The 16,824-nt window shown below is 46.2% G+C and overlaps 1 protein-coding gene across 4 annotated transcripts in view; it reads right to left on the bottom strand.

Annotated features, from left to right (window-relative positions):
- The window catches only part of NDRG3 (NDRG family member 3), a 138,862-nt gene extending 122,359 nt beyond the window's left edge, over positions 1 to 16,503 (bottom strand). The window contains exon 1 of one of the 4 annotated variants that reach the window (XM_044985207.1): positions 16,123 to 16,503. In XM_044985207.1, the coding sequence (XP_044841142.1) occupies positions 16,123 to 16,166 (44 nt within the window). In that variant the 5' untranslated portion in view covers positions 16,167 to 16,503. The remainder of the gene's footprint in view (positions 1 to 16,122) is intronic. The other 3 variants (XM_044985205.1, XM_044985206.1, XM_044985208.1) reach the window with 3 other exon arrangements.
- Positions 16,504 to 16,824: the final 321 nt, after the last annotated feature.

Below are 16,824 nucleotides of genomic sequence, written 5' to 3'. Positions count from 1 at the left end.
AAAAAACTCTGCAGTATAGACAAGGCCTCAATTTGGAAGGACGGTAGAACTATTTCCAAGCAGACTAACTCAATCCCACCTGTCCCCAGACCTCAATGGCAGTGAGAACACTGAGGCCAAGGGACAGCCTACCTGGTCACTGCCAAGGCAGAAATAATGCCTATTATTTTCTGTAAAGTCTCTTAAGTCCTAAGATCACTCCAGATTCTGTTTGACCTCAGATACACAAATGTGTGCCCACAAGTGAAAGAAAGCTGAAACCAGCCAGTACACATCAGAGTGCAGAGTGTAAAGAAGGAAGCGACAGCTTGGGAAAGAGGAGATTGTCCATGGTACTTGCCTCAGAACAGTTACAAGTCTATGCCTTGGACCAGACCCTGCAAAATTTCATATTTTGAATCTGTTTAATTATTGTGGAGAAGAATCCTCAGTCTGGATGTATACATATGTACAATCAGGTTACAGAAAAATTAAACACCGTATTTACAGGCAATCTTAGCTGTCTAACGATAACACCTAAGCTAAGGAACTCAAGTCTGCAATCTACAGAAACCCAGTGTAAACACAGAACAGCACTTCCAAAGTGTCAAGATGAGTGCCAGATGACAAAAGTTTCCTATTTCTGTCTGACTCAGCACGTACTTGACAATTGCTTCAAATGTTGCTATATCAATCACGGAAGTCAAACTGTATATTGAAGGTACATTATGAATGATCAATTGTACCTCACTATTATTAAAGTTCCAGCTACTTTTTTAAACTCAGATTTTAAGGCTTGTGGAGACCATTATGACCATCTACACTGGTGTCCGGAATAGCATGCACATATCAGAGAATTTCACCCAATAATTCCTGTATCAGGCCCAAATTACATTGTCCTCACTCAATGTCTGACAACTGCCCCAAATACTCTGATATCTCATTTGGAGTGGGACACAATGACACCCTTCTCCTGAAACTAGTCTCATAGCCCTGTGTGATCACATTCAGTCTTAGAATAAAGCTCTTTGGTATTATTTCAGTACTGATGCTGAGGCAATATTATCAATGTCAATTCTTTATCATGAGGTGATAATGAGACACCAATATTTATATTAAAAAACCAAACTAGTTCTGCTACCACAAAGTATAAAATTTCAGTATGAGTCATTTATGTGGGTTCATCCAGTGAGAGCCTTTGTCTGTAGAGTTTGAATAATCCAATGCTGGAGCTCAAGGACTAGTCATTTATTGAGAACATTGTACAGGTTTCCATTTGCTTATCTAGCTACAGCAAACATCTCTGGATAGCATTCCAGCTGCCAAGTTAAAAACAGAGTCATCAACATGAACCAAGGCCTCCATTATTGGAGTGTCCAATAATGCAGTTAGAACAGCAGCAGGATAAAACAGACTCATAGACTTTCAGGTCAGAAGGGACCATTAGGATCATCTAGTCTGACCTCCTGCACAATGCAGGCCACAGAATCTCACCCATCCACTTCTATAATAAACCCCTAACCTATGTCTGAGTTACTGAAGTCCTCAAATTGTGGTTTGAAGACCTCAAGTTGCAAAGAATCCTTCAGCAAGTGACCCGTGCCCCATGCTGCAGAGGAAGGCGAAAAACCCCCAGGGCCTCTGCCAATCTGCCTTGGAGGAAAATTCCTTTCCCAAGCCAAAATATGGCGATCAGTTAAACCATGAGCATGTGGGCAAGACTCACCATCCAGCACCCAGGAAAGAATTCTCTGTAGTAACTCAGATCCCAACCCATCTAACATCCCATCACAGACCACTGGGCATACTTACCTGCTGATAATCAAAGATCAATTGCCAAATTAATTGCCAAAATTAGGCTATCCCATCATACCATCCCCTCCATAAACTTATCAAGCTTAGTCTTAAAGCCGGATATGTCTTTTGCCCCCACTACTCCCCTTGGAAGGCTGTTCCAGAACTTCACTCCTCTAATGGTTAGAAACCTTCGTCTAATTTCAAGTCTAAACTTCCTGATGGCCAGTTTATATCCATTTGTTCTTATGTCCACATTGGTACTAAGCTTAAATAATTCTTATCCCTCCCTAATATTAATTCCTCTGATATATTTATAAAGAGCAATCAATCTTCTTTTGGTTAGGCTAAACAAGCCAAGCTCTTTGAGTCTCTTTTCATAAAACAAGTATCAGAGGGGTAGCTGTGTTAGTCTGGATCCGTAAAAGCAGCAAAGAGTCCTGTGGCACCTTATAGACTAACAGACGTTTTGGAGCATGAGCTTTCGTGGGTGAATACCCACTTCGTCAGATCCATGCTCTATAAAGGTGCCACAGGACTCTTTGCTTCTTTCATAAGACAGGTTTTCCATTCCTTGGATCATCCTAGTAGCCCGTTGCTGAACCTGTTCCAGTTTGAATTCATCCTTCTTAAACATGGGAGACCAGAACTGCACACAGTATTCCACATGAGGTCTCACCAGTGCCTTATATAACGGTACTAACACCTCTTTATCTTTGCTGGAAATACCTCGCCTGATACATCATAAAACTGCATAAGCTTTTTTAACGGCCATATCACATTGGCAGCTCATAGTCATCCTGTGATCAACCTATACTCCGAGGTCCTTCTCCTCCTCTGTTACTTCCAACTGATGCGTCCCCAATTTATAACTAAAATTCTTGTTATTAATCCCTAAATGCATGACCTTGCACTTTTCACTATTAAATTTCATCCTATTACTATTACTCCAGTTTACAAGGTCATACAGATCTTCCTGTAGGATATCCCGGTCCTTCTGTGTGTTAGCAATACCTCCCAGCTTTGTGTCATCCGCAAACTTTATTAGCACATTCCTGCTTTTTGTGCCAAGGTCAGTAATAAAAAGGTTAAATAAGATTGGTCCCAAAACTGATACCTGAGGAACTCCACTAGTAACCTCCTTCCAGCCTGACAGTTCACCTTTCAGTACAACCCGTTGAAATCTCCCCTTTAACCAGTTCCTTATCCACCTTTCAATTTTCATATTTATCCCCATCTTTTCCAATTTAACTAATAATTCCCCATGTGGAACCGTGTCAAATGCCTTACTGAAATCGAGGTAAATTAGATCCTCTGCGTTTCCTTTGTCTAAAAAATCTGTTACCTTCTCAAAGAAGGTGATCAGGTTGGTTTGGCACGATCTCCCTTTTGTAAAACCATGTTGTATTTTGTCCCAAGTACCATTGACCTCAATGTCCTTAACTACTTTCTCCTTCAAAAATTTTTCCAAGACCTTACATACTACAGATGTCAAACTAACAGGCCTATAGTTAGTCGGATCACTTTTTTTCCCTTTCTTAAAAATAGGAATTATGTTAGCAATTCTCCAGTCGCACGGTACAACCCCTGAGTTTACTGATTCATTAAAAATTCTTGCTAATGGGCTTGCAATTTCATGTGCCAGTTCCTTTAATATTCTTGGATGAAGATTATCTGGGCCCTCCGATTTTGTCCCATTAAGCTGTTCGAGTTTGGCTTCTACCTCGGATGTGGTAATATCTACCTTCATATCCTCATTCTCATTTGTCATCCTACCATTATCCCTAAGCTCCTCATTAGCCTCATTTAAGACTGAGGCAAAGTATTTATTTAGATATTGGGCCATGCCTAGATTATCTTTAACCTCCATTCCATCCTCAGTGTTTAGCGGTCCCACTTCTTTCTTTATTTTCTTCTTATTTATATGGCTATAGAACCTTCTACTATCGGTTTTAATTCCCTTTGCAAGGTCCACCTCTACATGGCTTTTAGCCTCTCTCACTTCATTTCTACATGTTCTGACGTCAATAAGGTAGCTTTCCTTGCTGATCACTCTCATCTTCCACTCATTGTAGGCTTTCTGCTTTTTCTTAATCACCTCTCTGAGATGCTTGCTCATCCAGCTTGGTCTACAACTCCTGCCTATGATTTTTTTCCCCTTTCTTGGGATGCAGGCTTCTGATAGTTTCTGCAACTTTGACTTGAAGTAATTCCAGGCCTCCTCTGCCTTTAGATCCACAAGTTCTTCAGTCCAATCCACTTGCCTAACTAATTTCCTTAATTCTTTAAAGTTAGCCCTTTTGAAATCAAAAACCCTAGTCCCAGATGTATATTTGTTTATCCTTCCATCTAGTTTGAACTGAATTAGCTCATGATCACTCGAACCAAGGTTGTCCCCTACAACCATTTCTTCTATGAGGTCCTCACTACTCACCAAAACCAAATCTAAAATGGCATCCCCCCTTGTTGGCTCTTCAACTACTTGGTGAAGAAATCCATCAGCTATCACATCCAGAAAAATCTGAGCTCTATTACTACTACTAGCACTTGTCCTCCAGTCTATATCTGGGAAGTTAAAGTCTCCCATGATCACACAATTCCCATTAGTGTTTACTTCATTAAAAACATTAAAGAGGTCTCTATCCATCTCCAAATCAGATCCCGGCGGTCTGTAGCACACCCCAAGCACTATCTCAGGGGAGGCTCTAGTAGCTTTTTTTCCCAATGTGATTTTTGCCCACACAGACTCTGTCTTACCCATTCCATCACTTTTTATTTCTTTACAGTTAACATCTCACCTTCCTCCTTCACTGCAACAATTATGCTGGGCCAAGAGAACTGTTCTACAGACAGTCCTAATACATCCAGAGCCACTCCCCAATTCCAGGTATAGCATACACTGTACAAGCATATTCTCCAAAATACATTGCTGCCAGATTATGAGAACAAGATAAACTCTGGTTATGGAAGGTTACAATGTCAACACTGAATAAAGCTATAGAAATAGCACTCACTAAGTACTCAGCTTTTACTGTTTTAAAAAGAGACAACAGTGACAATCTAGGAGACAGCTATTATTTAAAAGGACACTGGATAACTAAAATTGAAAATTCAGTGTCAGTTATTAAAGCTGAAAATGTTAACCATCTATTTTTAATCAATTTTATTGTGTACTTTTTTGCACTTAGTGCAATTAAAACAGATGTATTATATTTTAAGTGTAGTCAATTTCATGTTCTGATTCTCATGCACTACCATATAGCTGCAATGTTTTGACTGAAGATATAATGGGGGAAATGTTTAAATCCAAAATGAACCCAAACTGTCTCTTTTTAAAATAATTTTGTGAAAAATTCTAATATTCAGTTCTACTTTAAAAAAAACTAATTATGGGACCTACTTGATGGAGCCCCTTTAAATTCAAATGTACAGGTATGTTTTCCACCTAAAAAGATGACTAACATTAAATATGAGCTATTTAGAGCTCCACTGGAGGAGTTTTAAAGGTGACCTGTGAACAAAAAACATGAATCAAACAGCTTTTGTTAATAATGAAATATGATCTCAGCTTACATGCAAAGTTCCGTGAGGAATACAAAGAGGGCTGTGTGACAAATGTGGAGACCTAAGCTGTCACTGTCAGCAGCAGCATTTAAAACTTTCCCAGCTCTTACGGTTGCAAAGATAACCTTCTAAATGTGAACCAAGTGTAACTGATGTAATGTTATCTGCTTGAGTCTGCAGACAGCCAGCTCCAGTGCCTCTGTTACTGCTCATAGACAAGTTTTAAAGATGAACATTACTTTGTTCCCAGCCTAGAGCTTCCTCCGTCTTCCCAACCCTGTACAGTGTACCCCATAACCTAGTTTACCAGAAAAGCTCGTTTTCTGGAGAGAGCCTCCCAATGACTCTATTGAAATCCCACCTCACCTGTTTGCTCACACTCCCACAACCCATCAGTCTCTGCCACCACTCCCTGCTGTGCCTGCCCTAGAAACAATCAAGTTCACAAGTATCCGTATGCTAAGCCCTAGTACTTTATCATCTACCAGTCTCTCCTCATGAGCTGTGCACATTAGGACAAAACAAAAACAGAACAAAAAAAAACATGCTGTTGCACAATTTGCACTCTCTTGGGTTTGGAGGACACCAGACTGCAACAGGGAGGAAGGCAGACAGAGCACTGAGGCAGTGGGACCCTTAACTCCTAACTCAGTGAGGGAGAGGGTGCTCACTATACTGAATAGAAGAGAATATTTCAGGAAGCTTGGAGAGCCTGGATGTACGTCTGGCCTCTCTTAATCCCAAGAGAGAACAACCCCCCCAACACAGAACCCAAACAAAGACTTCCCTCCACAGAGATTTGAAATTATCTTGTCCCTTGGTTGGTCCTCTGGTCAGGTGTCCGTCAGGTTCACTAAGCTTGTTAACCCTTTACAGGTAAAAGAGACATTAACCCTTAACTACCTGTTTATGACACGCCCCCCAAATCGCAGACAGTGGGGAACCACACTGGCGGTGATTTTTTTTTCTAAAACCTTAAAATAAACAGATTAATAAAACACACGCATCGTTACATATACTACTAATTATGTAACTACAAGACTTTTTTACATTTTGAGAACACTTTTTAACCATTTGATTCTGGGAAACTTTCACGGGAGAGTGCATCAGCTACTTTGTTGGAAGCTCCTGAAATGTGTTGAATTTCAAAATCAAAATCTTGGAGAGCTAAACTCCATCGAAGCAGTTTTTTGTTGTTTCCCTTGGCAGTATGGAGCCATTTTAGCGCAGCATGGTCGGTTTGTAGCTGGAACCGCCGTCCCCAAACGTATGGGTGTAGCTTTTCCAGGGCGTACACAATGGTGTAGCATTCCTTTTCACTGATTCCTTTTCACTGGCTTTCCCTCTCAGACAGTTTCTTGCTGAGAAACACGACAGGATGGAAGTTGTGATCCGGTCCTTCCCGCATTAGACCTGCTCCTACACCCCGCTCAGATGCATCGGTGGTTACTAGGAAGGGTTTGTCAAAGTCCGGGGCCCTTAGCACAGGGTCAGACATGAGTGTCGCCTTAAGCTGGGTAAAGGCTTTTTGACACTCATTAGTCCACTTAACTGCATTTGGCTGTGTTTTTTTGGTTAGTGGAGCAGTGATTTGGTTGTAGTGTGGTACAAATCGCCTGTAATATCCGGCCAAGCCTAAGAAGGATTGGACCTGTTTCTTAGACTTTGGGACAGGCCACTTTTGGATAGCCTCCACCTTGGCCTGTAGGGAGTTGATTGTTCCTTGACCCACCTGGTGCCCTAGGTAAGTCACTCTGTTTTGGCCTATTTGACACTTTTTGGCCTTAACAGTGAGTCCTGCCTGCTTGATGCGCTTGAAGACTTTTTCCAAGTGTTCCAGGTGTTCTGCCCATGAATCAGAAAAAATGGCCACATCATCGAGGTAGGCAACTGCAGACTCTCCCAATCCTGCTAGGAGACCATCTACAAGTCTTTGGAAGGTGGCGGGTGCATTTCGCAGCCCGAAGGGAAGCACATTACATTCATACACCCCTGCATGGGTGATGAAGGCTGACTTTTTTTTGGCGGGTTTATTTAGTGGTACTTGCCAGTACCGCTTGGTTAAATCTAATGTAGAGATGAACTGGGCACGTCCCAGTTTTTCCAATAGCTCATCAGTGCGTGGCATTGGATAGTTGTCAAGACGAGTTACAGCATTTAGCTTACGCTAATTCACGCAAAAGCGTATTTTCCCAACTGGTTTGGGAACTAGAACCACTGGAGATGCCCGTGCACTGGTAGAGGAGCGGATGATACCCATCTTTAGCATGTTTTGGATCTCCCGTTCTATAGCAACTTGGGCATGAGGAGACACCTGGTAGGGTGGGGTTCTAATTGGGTGAGCATTACCTGCGTCAATGGAGTGGTATGCTCGTTCAGTCCGTCCTGGGGTGGCTGAGAACAAGGGGGCGAAGCGAGTGCTCAGCTCCTGGATCTGTTGCCGCTGCAGATGTTCCAGGGTTGTGGAGAGATTCACCTCTTCCACGCCACCATCACTTTTTCCTTCGTAGTAGACACCTTTAGGCCACTTAGCATCATCTCCTCCCTGGGCTGTAAACTGACAAACCTGTAATTCTCTGGAATAAAAGGGCTTTAGAGAGTTAACATGGTACACTTTAGGCTTTAAGGAGGAATTAGGAAATGCTATGAGGTAGTTAACAGCTCCCAGGCGCTCTTGGACAATGAATGGGCCTTCCCATGACGCTTCCATCTTATGGGCCTGTTGCGCCTTTAAGACCATAACTCCTACCTTGAAGGAACGCTCTCTGGTATGTCTATCATACCAGGCCTTTTGCTCTGTTTGAGCATCCTTTAGGTTTTCTTTAGCAAGGGCTATAGAATGTTGGAGGGTGCTTTGTAGGTTGCTTATAAAGTCCAGAATGTTAGTTCCTGGAGAAGGTGTAAACCCCTCCCATTGCTGCTTCACCAACTGTAATGGCCCCTTAACCTCGTGGCCATACACAAGCTCGAATGGTGAGAGCCCTAAACTGGGATGTGGTACAGCCCTGTAGGCAAAAAGCAACTGCTGCAACAATAGATCCCAATCATTGGAGTGTTCATTCACGAATTTACGTATTATGGCCCCCAAAGTTCCATTAAACCTCTCCACGAGGCCATTGGTTTGGTGATGGTAAGGGGTGGCAACCAAGTGATTCACCCCATGAGCTTCCCACAGGTTTTTCATGGTCCCTGACAGGAAATTAGTTCCTGAATCTGTAAGGATGTCGGAGGGCCAACCCACCCTGGCAAAAATGTTTGTTAAGGCCCAGCACACAGTGTTAGCCCTGGTGTTGCTTAGAGCTACTGCTTCCGGCCATCTGGTAGCAAAGTCCACAAAAGTCAGTATGTATTGCTTTCCTCTGGGGGTCTTTTTTGGGAAAGGACCCATAATAGCCATAGCTACTCGCTGAAATGGGACCTTAATTATGGGGAGTGGTTGGAGAGGGGCCTTGACCTGGTCTTGGGGCTTTCCTACCTTTTGGCACACCTCACAAGACCGGACATAATTGGCAACGTCCTTGCCCATTCCCACTCAGTGGAAGGACTTCCCCAACCTGTCTTTGGTTCTGTTCACCCCAGAATGGCCACTGGGATGATCATGGGCCAAGCTTAAGAGCTTTTCCCGGTACTTAGTTGGAACTACCAACTGTTTTTGAGGATGCCAGCCTTCCTGGTGTCCACCAGAAAGAGTCTCCTTGTATAAAAGTCCTTGTTCTACAACAAACCGGGATCGGTTAGAAGAGCTGAGAGGCGGTGGGGTGCTCCGTGCCGCCACCCAAGCTTTCTTAAGGCTGTCATCGGCTTCCTGCTCAGTCTGGAACTGTTCTCTTGAGGCTGGAGACACCAGTTCCTCCTTAGACTGTGGACTTGGGCTTGGTCCCTCTGGAAGCGATGTAGGTGATGAGGTTGTTTCCTTTGACTGTGAACCACTCTCCGCTGGTGCACTAGGTGATATTTTAGGTTCTGGCTGAGCCTCTTGGGTAGGGTTGTCTGCTGCTTCTGCCAGTTCAGGCCCGCTGGCGCCCTCTGGCGTTGGGGTTGGAGACGGGTTTGCAAGTGCTGGCGTCAGTGCTGGCAATGGTTCTGCTGCTGGTTGCTTTTCCAGTTTCGGTTCTGGGACTGGATGCACTATGGCTGTTGTAGTTGTTGGCAGGGGATCTGGTTCCACCACCTCTGTCTGGGTCTCTGGTAACACAGACAGGGCCCTGGTGGACGGCTCAGGAACAGGGCTGGGAGTGGAAGCTTGTTTGGCCTGGCTGCGGGTGATCACTCCCCCCATCTTGGCCAGCTTCACATGGTTGGCCAAGTCTTGCCCCACTAGCATGGGGATGGGATAATTGTCATAGACCACTTTCCTGACCAGCCCTTGTACTGGACAGGCAATTCAGCTGTAGGCAAGGTTACAGATTTTGACATGAATGGACAAATTGTTACTTGGGCCTCTGGGTTGATGAATTTGGGGTCCACTAAGGATTGGTGGATAACTGACACCTGCTCCGGTGTCTCTCCACGCGATAACCTTCTTTCCGCCCACTCTCAAGGTTTCCCTTTGCTCCAGGGGTATTTGAGAGGCATCTGGGCCTGGAGATCTTTGGTGTGATGGTGGTGTAATGAACTGTACTTGATTGGGGTTCTTGGGGCAGTTGGCCTTTATATGTCCCAGTTCATTACATTTAAAACATCGCCCAGCTGACGGGTCACTGGGCCGAGGTGGATTGCTGGAGACTGGTGAGGTGGGACTATAGGTAGTTTGGGGCTTTCCTTGGGTTGTAGCTGGGGTCTTGGGTGGCCCCCGGTGGTAGGGTTTATTGTCGGCTTGCCCCTTGTTAGTATCTTTTTTTTTTTCTGTCACTTCCACCCATTTGGCTCCAATCTCCCCTGCCTCAGTTATAGTTTTGGGTTTCCCATCTAGGATGTACCTTTCTATTTGCTCAGGAACACCCTCTAAGAACTGTTCCATTTTCATCAGGAGGGACAGCTCTTCAAAATTTTGAACCTTTGTTCCTGATATCCATGCATTCCAATTTTTGTCAATGTAGTAGACGTGTCTGGGGAATGACCCATCTGGTTTCCACCTTAGGGCTCTGAACCGCCAACGGGCATGCTCAGGTGTTAGCGCCATTCTGATTCTGGCCTTTGATTGAAACAGTTTATAATCATTCATGTTGTCCTTAGGCATTTCAGCCGCCACCTCTGCTAAGGGTCCACCGAGCTGTGGTCTCAGCTCTATCATGTACTGTTCTTCAGGGATATTGTACCCATGGCAGGTCCTTTCAAAATTTTCTAAGAAGGCCTCAGTATCATCACCTGCCTTGTAGGTGGGAAATTTCCTGGGATGGGAAACAGTGCCTGGAGAAGGGTTGTTAGGGTTAGCTGGAACATCTGGCTTCGCCTTTGCCAATTCCAGGGCCTGCTGGTGGGCCTCCCTCTGGAGCTCCAGCTCCCTCCTGTGGTCAGCCTCTTTGGCTTTTTCTTTTATTTCTATCTCCTTGAGTTTTATTTTTAATTCATTTTTTTTTAATTCCAGTTCTTTTTGTCTTGCTTCCAGTCTAGATGCTTCCTTGGTACTCATTTTTTCTGCTTTCTGGTGATGGCCACACCCCTCTACAGTTTACTGAACTGGGATGCCTCAGCTTAAGCTGTTTGGTTTACAGTTTCCTACTCTTTCTATTCCCGACTGAATTAAAACAAAACAAAACTTTTCATTTGCAAATGTCTCTTGCTGGTGTTTGCTGGCTGACAAGGGACCAGAAAAACTGGTTTGTAACCTGTCTCTTGCAAACTGCTAATTACCTCCCAGCTAAGCACAGCTGGAAATCTCCTTCTAACAAAACCTTGTTAGAAAAACCTTTATCTCTGCCTTCAGGGTATGTTTCCTCACTGCTTCCGCAGCATCTCAAAGGAGGAAAAAAAAATCTGGCTTTTGGTTCCTAAAAAATCCCACCGCTCCCACCAAGTACAGCAAAGAGGTAAAATATTGTTCCAGAAAACACACATTTGCAAATACAGAAATCAATCAAAAGACTAATCCACCTTTCTAATACTCACTATACTGAATAGAAGAGAATATTTCAGGAAGCTTGGAGAGCCTGGATGTACGTCTGGCCTCTCAATCCCAAGAGAGAACAACCCCCCCCCCCCAACACAGAACCCAGACAAAGACTTCCCTCCACAGAGATTTGAAATTATCTTGTCCCTTGATTGGTTCTCTGGTCAGGTGTCCGTCAGCTTCACTGAGCTTGTTAACCCCTTACAGGTAAAAGAGACATTAACCCTTAACTATCTGTTTATGACACTGTGATTGTACAGTTCCCCACCCCACCCCCTTGCCCTTTCAGATTCCAAAAAAGTTGTGCGTCTTCAATAAATGAATTTTTGGCTTTGAAAACTGTCTTTATTATTGCAGAAAGTTAAAGATACCTTAGCCCAGGAAAGAAACAGGTACTGCAAATCAGCTTAGGAAACACAGATCCCTACTAACATTGTAACCACTGCACTTCACTCCCATGCAAGGCACCAAACATTACTCTTGGTTTTCAGCCTCAAATTCCTCCCTCAAGGCATCCCTAATCCTTGCAGCCCTGTGCTGGGCCTCTCTAGTAGCCCTGCTCTCTGGCTGTGCAAATTCAGCCTCCAGACGTTGAACGTCGGAGGTCCATGCCTGACTCAATCTTTCACCCTTCCCTTCACAAATATTATAGAGGGTACAGCACGCGGATATAACCGCGGGGATGCTGCTTTCCCCCAAGTCCAACTTCCCATACAGAGATCGCCAGCGCCCCTTTAAACGGCCAAAAGTACACTCCACAGTCATTTGGCACCAGCTCAGCCTGTAGTTGAACCGTTCCTTGCTGCTGTCAAGGCTCCCTGTGTACGGTTTCATGAGCCATGGCATTAACGGGTAAGCGGGATCTCCAAGGATCACAATGGGCATTTCGACGTCCCCTAATGTGATCTTCCGGTCTGGGAAAAAAGTTTTGGCCTGCAGCTTCCTGAAGAGGCCAGCGTTCCGAAAGATGTGTGCGTTAATGTCAATAAAACACCCATGGTGATCCACAAGCGCCTGGAGAACCATAGAGAAATACCCCTTCCGATTAATGTACTCAGATGGTAGGTGGGGTGGTGCCAGAATAGGTATATGTGTCCCATCTATCGCCCCTCCACAGTTAGGGAAACCCATTTGTGCAAAGCCATCTACAATGTCCTGCACGTTCCCCAGAGTCACGGTTCTTCTTAGCAGGATGCGATTAATGGCCCTGCAAACTTGCATCAACACGATTCCAACGGTCAACTTTCCCACTCCAAACTGGTTCGTGACCGATCGGTAACTGTCTGGAGTTGCCAGCTTCCAGATTGCAATAGCCACCCGCTTCTCCAGCGGCAGAGCAGCTCTCAATCTCGTGTCCTTGTGCCGCAGGGTGGGGGCAAGCTCCTCACACAGTCCCATGAAAGTGGCTTTTCTCATCTGAAAGTTCTGCAGCCACTGCTCGTCATCCCAGACTTGCATGACGATGTGATCCCACCAGTCAGTGCTTGTTTCCCGAGCCCAAAAGTGGCGTTCCACGGTGCTGAGCAGGTCTGTGAATGCCACAAGCAATTTCGTGTCGTACGCATTATGCGACTCGCTATCATCGTCGGACTCCTCGCTGTCACTTTGGATCTCAAGCAATAGCTCAACTGCCAAATGTGATGTGCTGGCGAGACTCGTCAGCATATTCCTCAGCAGTTCGGGCTCCATTTCCCACAGACCGAAATGGAACACAGAAACCGTGCAAAGATGGCACCAAATGTGGATGGAAACACAGGGATTGCTGGGATGTGAAGCGATGCATCACGGGGCGTTGGGACAGGAACCAGAATGACCCGCCCCCTCTGCCCCCTTCCCACAACCCACGGCGCCAGAATGGGAAGAGGTGCTCTGTGGCATAGCTCCCCATAATGCACCACTCCCAACACCGCTGCAAATGTGGCCACACTGCAGCGCTGGTAGCTGTCAGTGTGGCCACACTGCAGCACTTTCCCTACACAGCTGTATGAAGACAGCTTTAACTCCCAGCGCTGTACAGCTGCAAGTGTAGCCAAACCCTCAGACTAACTGAACACTTGCAACCTTCCTTAGAAGTGACAGTGTTGCATGTGGGGTTGTCTGGTCCAAACAGTTGGTCTCTTACAGCACAGAATTTTATGAGAATGTTTAATATGGTCCCAGAAGCAGTTAATTTAACAACCACCATATTTTTGAATAACTCATTCTGCCTTACATTAATATCAGGTAAATATAGACACAGAGCCAAATGAAGCTGCAAATGAGGAAAAAATTGTCACAACCAACTCCTCTCCCCACTCACCCCTAGACAAAACCTCACTGATTTAAGGAACATCTTGTTTTCATCTCCCAAAAATTATTACTTTTAGGCAGACTTTGCATACTCCTGATGTGCTGAATTCCTTCCTATCTTTATCAGAGCTCTCAGCACAATATTTTAAAGTCATTTGATTTTTTTAATTTGCAGCTGACCTTCAATGAAGTCAGAGCGATCAAGAAAAAAAAAATCAATATATCAGTGACTAAGGTTTATCTATGCCGTAGTTTTCCCCAGCACATGAAGGCTTCCATAACAATAGCCTCCCATGGATGATTTCAATGAATAAATCAATCCATCTGTAAACTAGATGGAGAACACAGCCTTAAAATATACTTTAAAAAATGGGAATATAAAGAGATTATTTATGAAAACCATGGCATGAAAAACACTTAGGGGTGAATAAGGGGAGGAGCTAAAAACGTAATTCAGGCAGAACCTACCCTTTCATGTTTCTAGCCCTTCTGTTTGCAAAGAAAACCTTTGGAATGAGACACCAAGGCTGTGCTCAGTTTGCAGACAGACAGTGCCAATGCTTATTCCCCAGCAGCAGGAGAGTGAAACTAAACTGACAGTTGCATTACTGCTCAGTGTTCTGTCATGTCAATTTTATTCTGCTACCTGGGAAAACCTTGAGTAGCAACAGATGCAAGCACTGGAGCACACCCCAAAAAACAGAAGATGGGGAAGATGTAGTAAAAATCAGCCCTGCCTAAACAGTCAGCTCTGGCTAATATGGAGAAGACATCTGGCTTCTCTTCTTTTCAGCAAGGAAGGGTGGGCAGAGGCTCAAGCCCAAGATCAGGCATAACATCCTGGTAGGAACTGGAGCACCCTCCCCAGTACAAGTCAGACAGGGATGAGACTGGACTTCTCAGACATTTGGGCCCTGAACTTCACTTCTCGACTTTCTTCCCTCTTCCCTTTTTTTCCCTCCTATCAATCCCAGGCTGGCAGATTTCTGGCAGCCAAGGTTAAATATCACTCCTTCAAAGAATAATTAGCAGTTTCCTGCACTGCATTGCTTCTCTGGTTTAGGAAACTAGAAAACTGGGAAAGAATCCTTTCTGCAAGCAGCCAGTTACTTAACACAGGTGATGTGCAGAAGCCAGTGTTTCCAATATCAGGTTACCAAATTTACAAGCTATTCCCCTATAGGAGTGGAGTTTTAAGATTTTTATCTGCACGCATTATTTACAACTCAAGCAGGGATAAAGGAACCCTATTACAACTTAATCCATTTCTAATGGAAATTTTCTGCTCACTTTTGAAAGTCCCAGGATCAGTACTGATGGAGATGAAGGCCTGAGAACTGGAATACCAGAAGTTTGGAACCTTAGCTCTTTTGGTTAATTGGAAAAAAAAACTGCCAAAAAGTCAACTAGCACCATTAAACAATCCAAAGAACTGAACAAGAGGTCTGAAGAAATTCAGCAGCAGCACCCTGTATTACAATCGATTTGCCTGAGCATGAGATAACTTTTGTTAAGGTATGTCTATAGTTAAAATACAAAGGAGGCACAGCTGCACCACTGTAGGTTAAAGGCTGTTTACACTAGTACTTTTGTTGGTCAGGGGTGTGAAAAACACTCCCCCACACACACCAACATAAGCTTCACAGACAAAAGCGCTGGAGCTGACAACGCTATGTGGGAGGGAGACACTGTCCTACCGACATAGCTACCGCCACTCGCTGGGGGTGGTTTAATTATGCCAGCCGGAGAGCTCACTCCCATCAGCATAGAGCAGCTACGCAGGAGACCTTACAGCGGCACAGTCGCTGCTGTAAGGTCCCTAGTGTAGACACAGCCTCATCAGTGTAAACGCTATGCCAAAGGAAGCGGTTCTCCCGTCAGCACAGGTACCCGCCTCCCGGGAAGATGAAGGATTATTCTGTGGACCTAACGCTGTCTACGCGGACGGTCTGGGCGATATATCACCTCCCTCGCACGCCTGTGACACAACTATACCAGCGTAGGCTCCCAGCACAGACTCGCCCTGGAACTACAGATGCGGTGGAGAGCTACCGCCCATCCCCGCCACTTGCTCGGTCCCCTGCCTCGCTGCTCCCAGGGAGCCGCCGGACTCCCATGGGAAGTTCCCCATTCTCCTGAATCGCGTCCTGCCCTTCGGCCTCACGCCGCCTGGGGAAAGGACCGTCCCCACCTCGGGGCCGGGGAGCGCCTGCCACGGACACCCCGCCGCCGGGACCACCCCAGCGCAGGCACCGGCTACAAGGCGTCAGGACGCCCGCCCGCCCGGCGCGGATCCTGCTGCACAGCGGGCGGGGAGAGCCCAGAGCCCGCAGCGCCCACCCCCGCCCCAGGCCCGAGCTACGGAGACCGGCGGTGCCGCCCCCGCAGTATCTGGGAAGAGGGCGCTCTGCGCCCGGGCCCGCGGGAGAGCCCCGCCCGGCTCTTACCGGGATCGCAGGGGAAGAAGCAGCTCCGGCGCTGACAACAGCATGTGTGAGTGCTGGACGCGCCTGCGCACTGCACGACAAAGAGCTCGGGACTCCCGCACATGCGCAGAGCTGTGGCAGGTCTCCGAACTACAAAGAAGATGGCGGCGGCGGCGCTGAGGGAAAAGGGAAATCGCCTTCTCTCCCAGCCGGGCTGAGGCACTGCGAACCGGGGGGTGGGGCTGCGTGGGCAGCGGCTCCTCTTCCCTCGACGCCCCCGGGGCCGGGCTGGGTCACGGTCTAGCAGGGTCGGTCCCGCTGCGGGGCCTGGGTGGCTGTGAGTTCCCCTCACCCCAGCTCGTTGTGGCGCTGGCAGGAAAGACTCCCTGGAACCTTGTCCTGGCTGCGGAGCAGACGCTGAGCCCCCAGCCCATGGCGGCTGGGGTGACTGGCTGTTCTGTTTTTAAAGGGACAGTCCTGTTTTTTGGGACTTTTTCTTATCTAGACGCCTATTACCCCCCACCCCCTGTCCTGTTTTTCACAGTTCCTATCTGGTCACCCTAATCGTGGCCAGGCGCCGCCACCCCCACTTGGCTCTGAGCCCCTGGCCTATCACAGCCCACCTTGGCCTGGCTCCGTTCTTCAGGCCTTTGTGCCTTTCTACCTCTGCACGTGGGCACGAACCTGGGGCAACAAGGGAAGGATGACTAGGGGAGAGCACTG

Source organism: Mauremys mutica, chromosome 13, assembly GCF_020497125.1.
Source record: "Mauremys mutica isolate MM-2020 ecotype Southern chromosome 13, ASM2049712v1, whole genome shotgun sequence".
Classification (NCBI taxonomy): domain Eukaryota; kingdom Metazoa; phylum Chordata; order Testudines; family Geoemydidae; genus Mauremys; species Mauremys mutica.
The sequence above is the reverse complement of the archived record's forward strand: the minus strand, read 5'-3'. Positions and strand labels throughout refer to the sequence as shown.